Source organism: Micromys minutus, assembly GCF_963924665.1.
Source record: "Micromys minutus genome assembly, chromosome: 12".
NCBI lineage: Eukaryota > Metazoa > Chordata > Mammalia > Rodentia > Muridae > Micromys > Micromys minutus.
The window spans coordinates 17,675,750-17,694,509 of NC_137981.1; the positions used below are offsets into that span (position 1 = coordinate 17,675,750).

General features: G+C 41.5%; 1 protein-coding gene across 1 annotated transcript in view; it reads left to right on the plus strand.

Moving 5' to 3' along the window:
* Positions 1–2,810: 2,810 nt before the first annotated feature.
* Positions 2,811–18,760, plus strand: part of SLC35F4 (solute carrier family 35 member F4) — a gene marked incomplete at both ends in the record, with an annotated part of 245,343 nt that continues 229,393 nt past the window's right edge. Inside the window, one exon of the mRNA XM_080926051.1 lies at positions 2,811–2,913. Coding sequence (XP_080782177.1) covers positions 2,811–2,913 — 103 coding nt within the window. The remainder of the gene's footprint in view (positions 2,914–18,760) is intronic.

The following is an 18,760-nucleotide window of genomic DNA, read 5'->3' on the forward strand; positions in this document are numbered from 1 at the left end:
TCTTCCCCACTTTCTCTTCTATTAGTTTGAGTGTATCTGGTTTTATGTAGAGATCCTTAATCTAGTTGGACTTGAGCTTTGTATGGGAAATAAGTGTGGATCAATTTGCATTCTTCTACATGCTGACCTTCAGTTGGATCAGCACTATTTGTTGAAAATGCTATCTCTTTTCCACTGGATGGTTTTAGCTCGTTTGTCAAAGACTAAATGACCATTGGTGTGTGGCTTCATTTCTGGATCTTCAATTCTATTCCATTGATCTACCTGACTGTTTCTGTACCAATACATTGCAGTTTTATCACAATTGATCTGTACAGCTTGAGGTCAAGGATGGTAATTTCCCCAGAAAGTCTTTTATTGTTGAGAATAGTTTTTACTATCTTGGGTTTTTTGTTATTCCAAATAAATTTTCAAATTGTTCTAACTCTATGAAAAAATTGAGTTGGAATTTTGATGGAGATTGCATTGAATCTGTAGATTGCTTTTGGCAAGATGGGCATTTTTACTATATTAATCCTGCCAATCCACAATCATGGGAGATCTTTCCATCTTCTGAGATCTGTTTCAATTTCTCTCTTCAGAGACTTGAAGTTCTTGTCATACAGATTTTTCACTTGCTTGGTTAGTGTCACACCAAGGTATTTTATATTATTTGGGGCCACTGTGAAGGATGTAATTTCACTAATTTCTTTCTCAGTCTGTCAAAAGGAAACATTTTAAATAAATGTGACTGATACACCTTTTTGTGTGCATTGTATGTATTTTATATATGGTTTGCTATTTAAATAATAAGACTAACCCAATCACTTTACAAATTGCTTTGGGGGTGAGATGAATATAATCCTTTTATTTTTAGCTGTATATGTTTAGCTTCCCCCTGCCCAGTGCTTGAGTGTCACAGAACCCTTTAACTCCATTTGCTGTATTAGCTCCTTTCTCTTCACTGACCCAGTAAACAGGTGAGCTGGGAATTGGCTTAAGGACTCTGCTCACAGCCACAACCATCTGCAATTCAGTCTCTTCTTGAGATGCCTTGTGGAGCTTTGTGTCTGAATAAAGATGATCAACAAACTGAAATGTAATACTGCATTTCATACACTTAAGCCCATCTCATCTTAGAAAAAAAGCTTGCATGTTTCTTTCTTAAGCCCCCACAACACAACTGAGAGAATGCTGGGAGACCTTGGGGAGGGACTGAGAAATCACCTCTTACTTCTCTTCCCCATAACTCATGGAGTTTATAAATGTGAATATTGGCAGGAAGTCAAATCTCCAGGAAACGTGGAGCTGACCTTCACTAAGCTGAAGACTGCCCCCCACACACACATCCTTTCACTTCTGAGATGGAGATTGCAAGATTACTTTTTAGGAGACAGGGACTGAAATCTATTAACAAGGTAGGTAGCCACTTGCCCCTTGCACTTAGCTAACTCTAGGGACTCTCATTAACTCAGAAGGACCACATTGGTGTGGAGGCTACTGACCCTGATCACAGAACTTCAAGAATGTTCTGCATAGACAGAAAGTCTTTCTCTTCAGTCTTGGACTCTGGCAACAACTCATGTGCTCAGATGCTATTTAGATGCCTTTACTTCTTATGTGTGTTACAATAAAGAAGAAAATACAGTTTTCTTAGATAATGGAATACTTAGAATTGGACAGATGAATGTGCTGTGCTCAAATGCCTGTCCTAAGCCTTTGTTGTGTTTATTGGAGGGTAGAGTTCTCATGTGGACTGTCAGACTCTGGACTTGAACTCTTAAAATCTTTGCATTCACTAGGATAATTATAATCTACATACCACCTGATGGAGATTCTTCTTCTTCTTCTTCTTCTTCTTCTTCTTCTTCTTCTTCTTCTTCTTCTTCTTCTTCTTCTTCTTCTTCTTCTTCTTCTTCTTCTTCTTCTTCTTCTTCTTCTTCTTCTTCTTCTTCTTCTCCTCCTCCTCCTCCTCCTCCTCCTCCTCCTCCTCCTCCTCCTCCCCCTCCCCCTCCTCCTCCCCCTCCCCCCCCTCCTCCTCCTCCTCCTTCTCCTTCTCCCTCTCCCTCTCCCTCTCCCCCTCCCCGTCCCCCTCCTCTTCCTCCTCCTCCTTCTGCTTCTCCTGCTTCTCCTCCTCCTCCTCCTTCTCCTTCTCCTTCTCCTCCTCCTTCTCCTCCTTCTTTCAGTTTGTAAAAGGAAAAAATAATAATAAAAGGATCCTTGGTTGTCTAGACAAGTTGCAACAATTAATACCTGTGAATGTTTTCCATATCCACAGACCCAAGGTGGAATGGGCGGCAGCCTGGAACAAATGCAGGGTAGAAGTACTAAGCTGCAGAGTGCATCATTTGAATTGCTAGCCCCTAGTTCTGTATGAGTCTCTCCCACCCACAGCAGTTCACCTTGAGCACCTAGCCATCATCGGTCCCTCAAGTGGGCTCGGGGGTGTCTACTTTTGGCACAAGGGTTAGTGGTGAAAGTCAGAGACCAGGTGGGGCTCCCACAAGCGTCCCAAACCTGGGTGGGCGTCGGAGGTGAGGGGGCGCTGTTCGGGCAGCAGTGAGCTGGTGGCGGGCGGGTGAGCTGCCAGGCTGACAGAAAGGCCGGCCAGAGTGGGGGCCGCTCCGCTGTCGCTGCCGTTGCCGCCGCCGCTGTGATGCGAAGCCGGAGCTGCGCCCAGTGGTGGAGTCAGAGTCGGGGCGCGGGAGCACGAGCTGCAAAATCAGCACCGGCGGCGGCGGCGGCGGCGGCGGCAGTACCTGCAGTAGCTCCCGGGCCCCGCGCTTTGCTCTACGCCCCGCGGCGCCGAGAGCCGCCGCCCCGCGTTCTCTATGGATGTCAAGGCGGCCCCCAACGGGGTGGCCACCATCGAGGACCGGATCCTGCGGATTACTGGCTACTATGGCTATTACCCGGGTTACTCCAGCCAGAAAAGTAAGACGCCGCGAGGTGGTCCTGAGCAATCCGCGGGTGGGAGATGGGAGCTCAGGGAACAGAGGCACAGGGGCACAGGGGCACAGGGGCACAGGGGCACAGGGGCGCAGGGGCGCAGGGGTGCAGGGGTTCGGAGCCGGAGGGCGCGCGGAGGGACACCTGCAGCCTACTCTGCTCTCTAACACACAGGACCTCGGGGAGAAAACTACGTCCGTTGTCCGCTGTCCTCGGTGCTGAACCTCGAGGCAGCCATTGGGGCCAGGAGCTTGAACCTAGGAGTTTGGGGACAGTCGCAGTCCTGGAGGCTGGGGCGTTCAGAGGATGGAGCAAGCACTCCTAATCGTCGTCGGTCAGCTCTTACTGGTCGCTGATTTATGTCTGGAAGCTAACATGGCTGTTACACTAGCTGACCATCAGCCCTTGGGATACCCCCTCAGAAAGGCTTACTCCGTGTCAGGCTGCTTGCCCCGTGCTGGGGATGAAGACTGTGGGAGGCATTAGTTGGTTGAGGTTGGACTGGTTGGGTGGGTCAGCTTGTTCACTAGGATGGTTGAAATGCTGCCAGCATGGTAACTGCTCGTGATAAAACGTCCTTAGAAGGTTCTCGACCCCTGGCAGTGAAAAGAACCTGCCTGGGTGCCTGAATTGTGGAGCTTGTAGCAAAAGGCGGGCAGAGTGGGAATGGGAAGTGAGACACATCCACCTGCCCCTGCCACAGTTGTAGCCACCTCTGAGCTGCTGAATTCGAGCCTTATTCTGGCTAGACTAAGCCAGTCTGCATTGTTGCTCTCAGGTTTTGGAAGCAGTTTCATCCCCCCACCACTCCTTACACACACACACACACACGCACACACACACACACACGTCTTGTTCTGGGAACAGGCACAGGGGGCATAATGAGAGTCTCTATGTTCCTAGTCTCCACATTCTGTTTCCCTGACACACAGACTCACCACTGTATCTGCTGGGATTAGTTCTGCTAAGCACCAAGTGAAGCGTGTTTTGTTTTATTTTTGTTTTTGTTTTCTTCGTCTTTAACCTGAACTGGGAGGGTAGTTACACTATAATTTCTATGCAGGTGGAATTTCAGTTTTTCTTTATCAAAGAATTTCCTTTGCAAAAGAAGGCTCTTAACTGGCGTTATTTTTAACCAGACGCACCTTAGATGCATTCTGATTAGTTTTATCCGTGACAGTTTGAGTTGTCATCGATATTACAGGCTCTGTGTGAAGCATAGGACCCACACATAGATGAGAAAGCATTTCATCTTCAACGTAACTTCGTCCAGGATTATGCTGTCTCTCCATTGAATAATAAAACAAGGCCATTGTCCTGTGGGCCACCATACAGATATTTTCCACTTTAATATTTTATCTGCTCCCTGGAAAGGCCTATCTACTTTGGATGTTTCTGTCTAGTTGTTTCTAGCAGTAGAGACTTGCATTATTCATTTTCCATACAAAAGTAATTATATAGTGTTAGAATTTCTGGAAGGAAAATCACATGCTGTGAAACATTCTTTGAAATCTTTTTACTACAAGCTCAGGCTTTTGTAGTTTTCTTTCTTTCTTTATCCTATTGGCAATAGGTGACTTCTTTAACCCTAGATATGTGAACTGGACTCTTCCCTAGATCTTGTAGGAATTACTTGAATGTTGCCTCTGAATATTTTAACTAGAAATGAGGCATTTGGGTGGTCAAGAGAATGTAGAACTTCTTTCCAAAAATTGCAGGGTATTATAATTTTAGTGACAATGGTACTTTGGTTAATGAAGAACAACCCAGAAAGAATACTGGGACGGCATTTTAGACAAGAACATGTTCATATTTTATTTTTGTACTTGCCCAAAGAGCTGCACATGTTCCATTTGCAAGACAATAACAGGGCAAAAAAGGCTGTAACTGGAAGCAGAAAAGGGATAAAAAATGTTTTTGGCATGTTATTAGTGGTGGGCATTTGCCTAAATTCAGGACACATGGTTCAAACTGTAAAGACAGCAAGTCTCAGAACAGAGAGCTAAGGGTAGTCAGATTTAACTCTCAGGGTGTACATGATTTCAGACCAAAAGAGACACTGTCATCTTGCATGTACACACACACACACACACACACACACACACACACACGGGGGGGGGGGAGAGAGAGAGAGAGAGAGAGAGAGAGAGAGAGAGAGAGAGAGAGAGAGAGAGAGAGAGAGAGAGAGCTGGAAGAGAGCCAGGAAACCAAACACCATGAAATAATCCTGCCCTTAATGCAGGCTTTAACTAGTAAACAAACACATTGAAGCAAACCAGTACAATATGGTCAATTGATTTAGCTGCTACCAGGACTGAGCAACAGCTTGGGGAAAGTCTGGAGGAATCTATTTAGGAAAAGGCTATAGAAGGATACCAGATATGAGACGACAAGGTGACTTCTCCCTTTCCTGACTCATCACATATGAGATCTTCAGAATGGGGTACTCTCCGGAAATCTATTCTCTTCACCTTTTTGAAGATGGAAGGGGACTCAATTTTGTGAAAATATATGAAAAATATGTCAAGATCACTTGTATCTCATCCAGAACAAACTGTGATAGGCTTAAGAAATAAAGAAATGTAATCAAATGTATTAAATTATCTTATGGGCCACTGATCCATTAAAATAGTCTGAACTAATGAGCAGTTTATCAAACACACAGAGACACATGCATTTACAGAACAGGGTAAAAGCTGATCAAAATATACTGGGTAACCTTGAGCTATCTGTGATCAGGTAGGACAAATAGACTCACTGCCTTATCAATTGAGCAATTCCTTCATGTAAGGAATATGGCTGAAAACCCATGAGAAAGTGTTTTCATTTTCAGGGTTTTAATTTTCATGGGGGTGAAAGAAAAACATAACCATATAAATATTTTTGTATATGTCACAGTGATTTAAAAAAAAAAAAACTGAAACAGGATGAAAGGGGGGGAAATTATGGGAAGCAGAGCTTTTCTCAATGCCAAATAGGAACAATTAAGCAAGGCTGAAGGAGTTAGCCATGTGAACATCAGCAGGAAGACATTCTAGGTAGTGAGATCAGCCAGTGACACATGCCTGGCTGTCATGGCAGGCATCAGTAGGAAAACGTTGTACAATGGAGTCTAGTGAACAACTGGGAGAGTAGCTGGAGAGAAGTTTGTGGAGATAGAGGGAATCAGGAGAAAACAAGACCTTATAGGTTCTTGTCTGTTATCTGTGTTGTTCTCTAAATGGCATGGGGAGCTTTGCCTGGATCCTGAAAGAGAGATAAGGTAATTTTTTCAAAAGCTTTTTGAAAGTATTAATCACACCCGTTAGTGTGTTATTTTGGTACACTGGGTACGAGGCAGCTTGAGAGAAAGCATTAGAGGTGAAGGTAAGTGTTCAGACTCTAGGCACGTTTGATGTTAGAACCTGTAGTTTCCTGGTATACTCTATGTGGTAATGGTAAGAAGGATTAGAATAAAAGTTTGGGTTATGTTATAGGGTTTGTCGTGAGCAGGAGTCTGGGAGACACCAACGATGGACAATATTTCAGATAGACTTGGTATGTTGGGGAAGCAGAGTGAGTTTACAGCTCTGAGATGTCTGATTGGAGAAGCATTGGGGATTTTCTAGCATTTAAATGCTTTTAAAGCATAGGACTGGTTGAAATCTCAAAAGAATAAGTGTATATAGAGAGGAGGCGAGGTGCAAGGACAGCATCCAGGAGAACTATGATATTAAAAGGTCAGGTGGAAAAATAGAAACCATTCAAGGAAACCAACACACACTTCCAGGGAAGGGAGGAGGAAACTTAAGAAAGAAATAAAGCAGAAACCAATGGTGTTTTAGGAGGAATGTTTAGAGTACCCCAATGCTTCAAAATGACAAGTATAGGGAAGCTGCTAACTGACATTGCACTTGACAAAGGAAGGCCATGCAGACTTGAGGAGACTGTAGACAAAAGTACAGTGGATGGAATCACATGCACTAGGATACATAATCAAAGAGACTCAAGGGGAGATTGGAAACTGTAAATATAGATTCTTCAAGGATCTTTGTGCGAATGGAACATAAAAAAATGACGGCAGTAGGTAAAGATGGGTTTAAAGTTAATAGGACATTTGCAGTCCAAGATCAGTGACTTAATAGACACAAATTGGTGGTGTCAGAGAGAGAAAATATATCATTTAAAATTATATATTGTATTATTTAAAAAAATATATACAGAGGCCAAAAGTGTGAATTAGGCTCTGGATTCTGGATGCTTTTCTCTAGACTGATAGCAAAACCATCTACTGCATAAGAGAGGGGAAAAGCCAAATAGAGGTTGTCAGAGAGAAAACCTCGGGCTTTGAGAGTCCAGCCCTTCTCTGAAGGACCATCCATAACAAAAACCTTTCAATCCACTGATGCAGAGTGTGACCAGGAGCCTTTCTTTGACCATTTTGTCCTTGTCCTGTTTTCTTTTGGTAGGCTGTTTGAGACTAGGTTCTATAGTGACATTCTATCATCAGCTGAAGGGTTGTAATGAATCTCAGCCCCTTGCTCTATGCCAGCTCTATCGAAAGAACTCATCCCACTTCTAGAAGAAAGAAATTTAAATATGCTTACCATCAAGGAATAATAAAATGTAAGGTGACAGATCAATAAATCTGATATGATCACTACCCAGTGCATATACAAAGTAAAACATTCCACGATGCCCCAGAAGTTAGCATAAAATATGCCAATCAGAATAGAAGAAAAAAAATAGAACCTACTTTTGATACCCTGGTTCTCTGGAAGTGCCAATGGCTGCTTTGCCTTAGCAGTTCTTAGGGTCCTGCTTACTTTATCCTTTATCTAGTTGAGTTCATTCACTCTCCAGGCTTCTCCATCTCTTATGCAACTGTACTCTTGGTCCCTTTTGTCTTATATCAGGCCCATATTCCAAATTTTCTAATTGCACACCTACCTGATACCCTCCAGGCATGTCACACACAGAAGCAAGTCATCAGTCTATCTTTTTCCTCTGTCTTATGCCTGTTAGCTTCCAATATCTGTACAAAACCAATCACCCCGCACAGAGGTCTGCAGTTCTTCCCCATTCTGCCTTTTCCGTTGTTTATTATTTGTCAATAGTCCCATCTATTCTACTCCAACCATGTGCTTGCTATCCCCCCTGCCTCTGCACTGGCTGTGTCTATCTTGTGTTTCCAAGTTTCAAACCCTGCTAACACAGCATGGCTACTTGGTGTTTCCTTTTGTAAAAGTCTGTTCCTCTATCTTCCCTGATCACATACCTGGCATGGTCCTTCCTGTTCTGTGAAATAAAATTCAAATTCTTTAAGATATCACAATCAAAGCCCAGCTAATGTCTTCTATTTTAGCACACACACATTCCTCTCCACTCAAAGTGCCAAATAATGCATCCTTAATGCAGATAATTTGAAGGTACAGAAACAAAGGGATATTAAAGCAAAATTATTCATAATCCCACCACCAAGGGTGATTAGTGTTAACACCTTAGTACACACCCTTTCAATTTCAATTCCATGTGTACATGTTTTTACTTTGTACCAAGAATTTCTTCTATTGGCCTATATTAATAATTTAATTTTAATGTATCTACCCTTTCTTGTATATATAGAATCTTAACCTACTTAGCTAATCACATGTGATTTTAGGCCTAAATTTTCCTTTTTCATATCCCATCTGGTCTTTACACGAGCTCTCTGGGCCTCATTAAGAAGTAGCTCACTGTTTTAATGACACTGTTGTCTTCGTGTGATTTTATTTCTGACTCTTACTATGTACATTGGCCCTGATGCTTGTCTCCCCAGTTCCCTCCACAGAAGGTAAAGCTCCTATTTGTATTGAAATGTTTTCTTATCCCAATTGTCTGCCCCAGACTGGGTTAATCCTCCCATTATATTTCCAATGTTGTGTGCACACCTTTCCTGGAGCACCTAGCCACTATCAGGAGCTGTTGGCTTTGCATGAAACTTTCTGATTCTCAGAGCTTGGAGAAGATAGGGCTTACTTTTACTTCATCTTGGGCAAACTGTTCTTCTCTGTCAAGTTTGTCGTACTAATGAATGGATGATTTCAGAATTCCTTGAAAAAGTACTTCTTCCATTTCTTCCACTTCTTCCAGAGAAAGAATGCAAGATGGTAGGGATAGGAGGCCAAGAAAAATTATCACCAACAACAAATGAATCAAGAAGATGTTGCTGTTTGGAGAACAGCAAATAACACCCTAAAAATCATCTGACCCTGTGAATCAAGGCCTGTGAACACACGAGTCCTTGTGGATGTCTTAAAATGTTCTGCGTTTGAGTGAAGAAAGTAAAGATGGTTGCTAAAAATACAAAACTGTACACATTTGTAAAAAGCAGTTAACAAGAAAATAGAGTTCCAACCTCCTCTTTTGAAATGATCTTATTGGTCCTTGTGATACAATATTAAGGTATTTTTAAGTACTTGCACCAGCGTGGGTTATGTAACTGCAGCTTCCTAGTGAGGTTACTGTAGGCTATTGACTCCTGTTCACATTTAGTGCACATCCCGGTGACAAGATCTCTTCATCTTTGTGTATGAGGGATGTGTCTTAAAAACAGTTACAAATAGTGCCATTGGTATTTATCACTGAACAGGTTTTTACAATGCTGTTGTACAGAGTAGTAGTTTATTGGGATGTATAAATTTGTGTTGAGAACACAAATGTGTAATAAACTAGACAAACATGCTATAAAATATTTCAAATAGCTACCCACATTAGGTTTAGCATTACATTTCAGATATATATTGGTTGCCTAATCCATGACCTGTTGGAGACTGAGGTCTAACCCACAGACCATAAGCTGACAACAGGAAAGCACAAAGAAGTCTATCCTTCCGCACTGCCACTTGGCAGGCTTTTAAATTTGCATACAAAGATTAATTTCTCAGGATAACAATTGTATTTCTGCAAAAAAAAAAAAAAAAGATGGGATGGAATAAGATCTGTTTCACAGTGTATTGGTTTTTTTTTTTCTTTCTGTTGCTATGATAAAATTACAACGATAAAATTAAATTTAAAGAGTCGAGAAATGGAGGCCTACATATATTTAAGGAGACTGGAAAGAAATTACCCAAATTATCAGCAGTTATGTTATGAAAGCAAAGTGATTTGAGAGAGGAGCAGGGAAGTGTAGGTTCCCAGAGGCAGGATGTATACTTTAAATGGGTGGGGTTCAGGTGGGATAGAGGTAAGAGAGGCAGAGGAAGTGATGGGTAAGGTAAATTTGGGGGAAAGGGGTGTGTTCGTTTTACAGGTCGCAGTCCATCAGTGAAAGAAGCCAGGACAAGAGTTCAAACAGGAACTTGGAAGTAGGAACTGACATAGATCCAATGGAGGAATGCTGCTTACTGGCTTGCTTCTAGATGTGCTCAACTACTTTTCTTACACCTCCTTTATCAGCTAGTCACCTCTGAAATGCCCCACAGGCATGACCACAGATGAATCTGATGAAAACAAATCCTCAACAGAAGGTCCTTCTCTCCAGTTGTGCCAAGGTGACAGTCAAGATTAGCTGACACGCATAAGTAGTTGGCAAGATTAAATAAACAATGAATATAAAATGCCAGGCTATTAAATGCCATATTCAGCATATGGAAGCAGTATCAAGATTTCAGAAGAATGAACAGATATATAGTTCCAAAGTTACTCAACTTTTCCTTAAGTAAATATTTGCTTCTTTTTATTCATACTCAACATTGCATTGTGAATGAGTATTGCTAAAATAGTTTTATCAAGATGTTTAAGGCCATTTATCAATTGTCACTTTCACAATGATAACTATGTGTAGATAATTGCCTACCCCTCCATCTATTTATAGTTGACCCAATGCTTTAACCAAAGTATTCCTACTTGGACTGTACTAAGACATACTTTATTTAAAATGGACTGGAACTAATTTATCAGAAGTTTTTTTTTTTTTTTTTTTTTTAATCACAGACTAAGCCAGAATCAATAAGAAATAGGATGAGAGCTGTGTATGTCTCAGGCTGTGGTATTCAGGCACCAAAGTGAGAAGAAGGCCTGGAGAGAGAAAGAGAGAGAGAAATGGAGGGAGGGTCAGGGAGAGAGGAGCAGGGAACTGTAGGCTCCCAGAGGCAGGCTGTACACTTTGAGTGGGTGGGGTCTAGATGGGCTAGGCAACAGTGGCAGAGGGACTGAAGGGTAAGGTAAGTTTGGTAATGGTCTTTGGAAGTAGCATTGTTCTACTATGTAGAATGTTAAAGAAAAAGCTCTTTCTAAATGCTATATATATAGCAATAAATATAACAGACAGGCTGTTTTATGCTGTGGTTAAAAAATATCTTTGTATTCTTTATAGTTACAGTTTTTTTAAGTTTAAAACCATTTAATTACTTCTAAAAATAAAGGAATATAAAGAAGAAAAATCACTTTGCTTTCATAACATAACTGCTGGTAATTTGGCTAATTTCTTTCCAATCTCCTTAAATATGTCTAGGTCTCCATTTCTTGATTTTTTTAAAATTTAATTTCATCTTTTGACTTATTCACTTTACAACCTGTTCATTGTCCCTCCTCCTGGTCACCTCCTCCAACAATCCTTCCCCCAACTCTTCTTTCCTAATCTGAGCAGGTGCCCCTCCCCAGATATAGAAGATAGAAACTATAGTTGTTACCAATGTAGCTATTACGTACACACACACACACACACACACACACACACAAATTTGTGTGGCCTGCCTCTTTTTAACTACTTAATATTTTATGATGATTTATTTAACTGCTTTGAGAGGCCAGAACTGAATTTTCTCAGGAATCTTGGCTTACAGAATTTAAAGGAAAAAAAAAAAAAAAAAAAAAAAAAAAAAAAACTGGTTCTCTGTTGTTTGAGACTAAGGACAATGGAAGGGGCCAGAATATTAGTGATGGCTTGTTGGTTTTGGGAGCTGTGGACAGGCTCTGTGGTGTCCACATGACTTTGAAGGACAGAGATAATCTGTTATAAGTGGAACTCAGGCAGTAGCCTATGGCTGGGGAAACAGGAAGCCCTCTCTCTTTTCTGGTAGATGTTCTTCATTCTTGTCTCAGCAGCAGGCTGGCTTCTCTGTTTCCTTGCCCAAATGGTCAAAAATAGTCACTGCCACCACTTTTAGTGTTTATGTGTCCTCTATTCAAGAGCACAGACAGATTGAGCCAGAATCTCTTACTTCTAAATCCAGATTCCTGGGAAAAGCCAGTCTTTGTTCCAATTTCTGGCACATACACACTCTAGCGGATACTGGTTGTGTCTTGGCAGGCTTGCCCCATGCTGCAGAATCAGCATCACTGACGGTGAGCAAAGGAGACTGTCGGAAAAAGGATCAACCAACCAAAAAGGGCATCGTGACAGCAATTTGTTTCACAGAGCTTTGTATACATTTGTTTTTATTAAACTTTAATCCATATTCAATTTCAAGCTGGATATTTACCTCAGACAGGTAAGGGTTTTACTCTGCAGTCACATGGACATGAATTTTGATCTCTAGAACCCATGTCAAGCTAAATGTGCATGTGCTTGTAATCTCAGATTTGGAGAGGCAGATGCAAGCAATGGCTTGGGTCCTCCTGGGCAGCCTGTGAACTCCAAGTCAAGGAGAGACTTTGTCTCAAAAAAACAAGGTCCACAGTACCCAAGGAAAGCAGTTGAGGTCAATTCTTAGCTTCCACATGAAGATATATGGAACCCCTTCTTTCCTGGGTTTCAATCTGTTCTTCTGGCCCTAATAGCTCTTTAACATTGATATAAATTATATTTAGTGAGGTCATGTACACTGTCCAATCCTACAAACTTGGAAAACGCAGGTGTCTGCTGAGAGTGAAGTTTCTGTGGAGTTGCAAATGGCACTTCAGGGTGTTTATGAAGCTTTATTGAGGTTCACTGATTGAATCAAGTTTGGAAGACATATTGTTTTCTAGGTCAGAGAGGGCAACACACTAGTGCCTTCAGACTCGGTGTACTGTAATCAAGGATGACATTTAACATTGTATATTTTAAACAGGGATTGAAAATTACAGTCTTCTGCAGCCTGGGGTTTGCTATTTTTAGAATTGGGCCAGAGCCAAGATGGCCTCAGTGGGGTGTCAATAATGTTTTCTTGGTCTCGAAAACTGAACACACAAAGTAAGAATTATACTTGCCTTAGTGTGTCAGAGGATGAGCATCCTGAGTGTGTCAGAGCACACAAGCTTTACTGTAGCATGCTCTACAGCACACACATGTTTGGTGTCTGTCTTGAGGTTTTGTTTACAACTGTGCTTAATTCTAGGCATTTAAGAGGGAAAAAAATCAGACCCAGTTGAGTTCCAGAATAACTATCATCTCCTCTTGGAGGCAGCGTGGCAGGTTCTATAAAAAGAGGTGTGCATGGCTGAAATTGTATCATTAGAATTGTCAGCATCGTTTTAGAACAAAAACATTTAGAGTTGGGGTGTTAGTTTTCAGTTACTTAACAGATGTCAATACATGAATGGGGTGCTGCCTGGTTTGATCTTTCTAATCCACATCAAATTGGTAGCCAGAGTGATTTGGAATAATTTTATTATTATTATTTTAGGAAGTGTCTTACTGAAAGATAAGCCCAGGCTGATCTCAAACTTGCAATCCTTCTGCCTCTACCTTCTAAGACAGCTTGCAGGTACGTGTCACCATCATGCCCACCTCATGGCAATCTTTCAAGAGTCTTAATTGGGCCTTACCATCCCCCTGGTTAAGGTCTTTGGTGGTGTAGTAGTTTCAGTGAGAATGTCCCTCATAGGTTCAGATATCTGAATACTTGTTTTCCAGCTGGACCTTGGTAAGGTTTTAGATGTGTGGAGTTCCATAGGGAAGTATTTTAATATTTATTAAACTCTATGCTTTATTTGGCTTTCACCGAGCTTTCTACTCATCTTCTCTTTCTGACGTGTAAACCTAGGCTGTCTCACCCCTTTTAGTTGTCCTTTGTCTCAGGTAGGATCTAATGCATTACATCCCAAAAGCAATTTTCATTTCAAAATATCCAGGGGAACTTGCTGGTTATTTCAGGACTTAGACTGGATGAGATATTGAACTTTAACTACTAGTTTTCAGGATGATGTAGAATTAAAGTCATATTAGAAAGGATCCTTGATATGACATGAGGTAGCATCTCAGAGATTTTCTCCCGTGTAGAACAATGAGTTCTTAACATCTCTACTGTTTAATATTTAGAAGGACAGAATTTGGAAATATAAGTAAATCCATGAATTAATAATTCACTTCAAATGCATACATACATGTATGTCGAGTTTTACTAATTTTATCTTATTGTATGGTAATTTCACTTCCATGAACAGATTATTAAAATATAATTCCATTGAATTTTATCTGCTTTGTATACTCTTTTATGTTTACAAAATACATATATTTTATACATAATACATATATTATATAATACATGTATTATATATAATATATATATTACCTGGAAAATTAAAATAACTCAAATTTGTTAATTTTAAAAGAACCTGTTTTATTCAAAAGGTGATTTCAGTGAGAAAATATTAGTAGTTTGAACACAATAACTTGGGAGTGGTCCAAGCACCATGATTTGCACTCCACCTTTGAGGTCAGTTGTCTTCCATTTAAGGAAATCCTAACAACTTCTAAAAACTCTGACTCATAAAAGCATAAAATAACAAATTGAATTAGAGATCCCACAGCTTATTTTGCAGAAGACCTCAGCAAACAGCAGATTTTCAGAAGCACCTCAAAGTGAACAAGTTACATACATTGCGTTAACATGTAAAACCATGAAATTGTTATTGAACAAAGGACTGTACCAATTATGCCATCTTTACCAGCAGGGAAGGAATGATTGGTTTATGTATCAAAGTCAAGGTCATTTAAGTGGCATTAGCATTCAAACATCCTACAGCTTCAGAGCATTTGTCTGTAGAGAAATGCAATGACACAATTTTATCTGCGGATCTTATTTTTTTATGGAATTGTATCTTTAAAAGATCTTACAATTTTCAGCTACCTTATAAAGTTCATTGTAAGGCTCTGAGTGAAGAAAGACATTCATTTCCTAACTGTCCAGCCAACAAAGCCAACTATGAATATTCTTCTTGTTAAATCATGCTAGGAATGGGTTTCCATGCTACTTGAAAGGTGATACAAACATCTTCCTAAATGTCACCTAAAACTTCAAGCTATGGATTCAACAAACATAACAGCATTTGGTAGTTAAGGAGAGTCCTATGTTCTCATACTTAATCTCTACATACTTAGCCTTCATACTATCCTATATGTTTCTTGCTTTTTAAAACATCTGGAGAAGATGATGATTTAAATCATGATTCTGATAGAGCTGACTTGGAAAACAACGGAGAAGGCTTCTTGTGAGGTCATCGACTGTGCTTCTGGTGCTCCTCCATGCTGGTGCTTAAGGTAGCAAGTGTCATTGACATACAAGGCAGCTTTATCTCCGAAGCTGCACAACACATCTCTCTCTCTATCAAAGTACAGTTTTGCTGGGCATTGCAACACTTTCTGTTTCCCAAAAGACTCACAGAATGTTGCCTTCAAACATTCAGGAACATTCATAAAATATCTGAACTTAAAGGCTTTGCGAGGAACTCAGTTTCACTGGAGAAAAATCGAATAGCTGCTGACATCTCTAATATTTATGTCAAAATTAATGTAAATGAGTGCCTCTGATGAGAGAACTTTATTTGGTTTGCTTCCATTTATATCCCCTGTGCTTACCACAGACTAGCCTATTGTCCTTGTCCAAGTCAAACTGGCTCCCAACGTTTCTTCACATGATGAGTACTTGTGCTGCTTAGCAACCAGTCTGAATGTTTTAGGTTGCAATTACAAAAAACTCAACTTACACTGGGTAAGCAATAAAAAAACTTACTCTCTTGGATCATAGGAAGTTGCACAGTGATACATTTCTGACCTGGTAGCTTTTGCTATAAAAGTAATCAGGGGAGACCTGGGCTGCGGGGGAGCAGAGGGCTCTCTGCGGAGTGCACACGGAAAGGGCACCCCCTGCCCTGACCTGCCCTGTCCTCCCTGATCCAGTGACCGGGAACAGATCTTAGGAACTTCTGTTCCCACCCGGAGACGACTTCAGGACGCAGAGCAGAGCCTGGCCCAACTGCCAGCCGGAAAGGCGGCTCGAACAGGCTGAGCAACTGGTGAGTGGGAGACCTAGGCTGCGGGGGAGCAGAGGGATCTCTGCGGAGTGCACACGGAAAGGGCACCCCCTGCCCTGACCTGCCCTGTCCTCCCCGATCCAGTGACCGGGAACAGATCTTAGGAACTTCTGTTCCCACCCGGAGACGACTTCAGTACACAGAGCGGAGCCTGGCCCAACTGCCAGCCGGAAAGGCGGCTCGTACAGGCTGAGAAACTGCGACCTGGAACAGATCTTAGGAACTTCTGTTCCCACCCGGAGATGACTTCAGGACGCAGAGCGGAGCCTGGCCCAACTGCCAGCCGGAAAGGCGGCTCGTACAGGCTGAGCAACTGGTGAGTGGGAGACCTAGGCTGCGGGGGAGCAGAGGGATCTCTGCGGAGTGCACATGGAAAGGGCACCCCCTGCCCTGACCTGCCCTGTCCTCCCCGATTCAGTGACTGAAAACAGATCTTAGGAACTTCTGTTCCCACCCTGAGACGACTTCAGGACACAGAGCAGAGCCTGGCCCACCTGCCAGCCAGAAAGGTGGCTCGGAGAGGCTGAGCATCTGTGACCAGGAACAGATCTTAGGAACGTCTGTTCCCACCCGGACGCAACTTAAGTACGCAGAGCGGAGCCTGGCCCAGCTGCCACCCGGGACCTGGGCTGCCGGGGAGTAGAGAGATCTCTGCGGAGTGCACACGAAAAGTGTACCAGGGACACAGACCAGATACAAGGGAAAGGCAAGAACATATCACTGACAACAAAATGGCAAGAGGAAAGAGAAAGAGTATATCCCAAGGAAACCAAGACAATCTAGCAACACCAGAACCCAGCTCTCCGATAGTAGCAAACATCGGAATTCCAAACACTCCAGAGAAAGAAGACACAGACCTGAAATCATGCCTCAAGACGCTGATAGAGTTACTTAAACAAGAAAGGGAGGAAAAGCAAAAAGATTCAGAAGCTTTTAAAGAAGAAACAAGAAAAACACTCAAAGAACTCAAAGAACGAGATGAAAACAGAACCAAAGAAATAAAGGAATGGAAGAGGGAAATTAAAACAGAAATTGACACAATAAAGAAAGCGCTAAAAGAGATAACCCTAGAGTCAGAACACCAAAACAAGAAATCAGGAGTCACAGAAGAAAGCATTTCCAACAGATTACAAGAGATCGAGGAGAGAATCTCGGGGGCAGAAGACAACATTGCAAACATAAACAAAACAGCCAGAGAAGATGCAAAAAACAAAAAGCTCCTAACCCAAAATGTCCAGGAAATACAAGACACAATGAGAAGACCGAACCTAAGGATAATAGGAATAGAAGAGGGAGAAGAGTATCAACTAAGAGGCACAGTAAATGTCTTCAACAAAATCATAGAAGAAAACTTCCCTATCCTCAAGAATGAGATGACCACGAGCATAAAAGAAGCCTTCAGAACTCCAAATAGGTTGGACCAGAAAAGAAATACCTCCCGACACATAATAGTAAAAACATCAAGTGCCCAAAGTAAAGAAAGAATACTAAAAGCAGTAAGAGAAAAAGGTCAGGTAACATATAAAGGCAGACCAATCAGACTCACACCCGATTTCTCAACAGAGACTATGAAAGCTAGAAGAGCCTGGACAGACATCATGCACTCCCTAAGAGAGCACAAGTGCCAGCCCAAGCTGCTATACCCAGCAAAACTATCAATCACCATCGATGGAGAGACAAAGATATTTCAAGACAAATCAAAATTCACACAATATCTGACCACAAACCCAGCACTACAACAAATTATAGGTGGAAAACCCAATACAAGAAGGGAAAATACAGCCTAGTAAAAACAAGAAAACTCCTAAACAAGAAAACTAAAAGAAGAAAAAAACACAGACACAACTCAACCCAAAAAAGCAAAAATGGCAGGAAACAGAAACAATTATTCCTTGATATCTATTAACATAAATGGTCTCAACTCCCCAATAAAGAGACATAGACTATCAGACTGGATACATAAACAAAATCCAGCCTTTTGCTGCATACAGGAAACTCATCTCAGAGACAGAGACAGACACTATCTCAGAGTAAAAGGGTGGGAAAAAAACTTCCAAGCAAACAGCTCCAAGAAGCAAGCTGGAGTGGCTATCCTAATATCAAATAAAGTAAACTTCCAACCAAAAGTTATCAAAAAAGATAAAGAAGGACACTTTTTACTCATTACCGGGGAAATCTGTCAGGAGGAACTCTCAATCCTTAACATATATGCTCCAAATAAAAAATCACCCACATTCATAAAAGAAACTCTACTAAAGCTCAAAAAATACATTTCACCCCACACAATAATAGTGGGAGACTTTAACACCCCACTCTCACCAATGGACAGATCAGGGAAACAGAAACTGAACAAGTACACTGCAAAACTAGCAGAGACTTTGAACCAACTAGAATTAATAGATATATACAGAACATACTATCCTAAAGTAAAAGAATACACCTTCTTCTCACCACCCCATTGCACCTTCTCGAAAATTGACCACATAATTGAACACAGAACGAGCCTTCATTGATATAAGAAGATTGAAATACTCCCATGCATCCTCTCAGATCACCATGGTCTACGGCTGGTCTTTAACAACAACAAAGACAACAAAATGCCCACATACACATGGAAACTAAACAACGCTCTGTT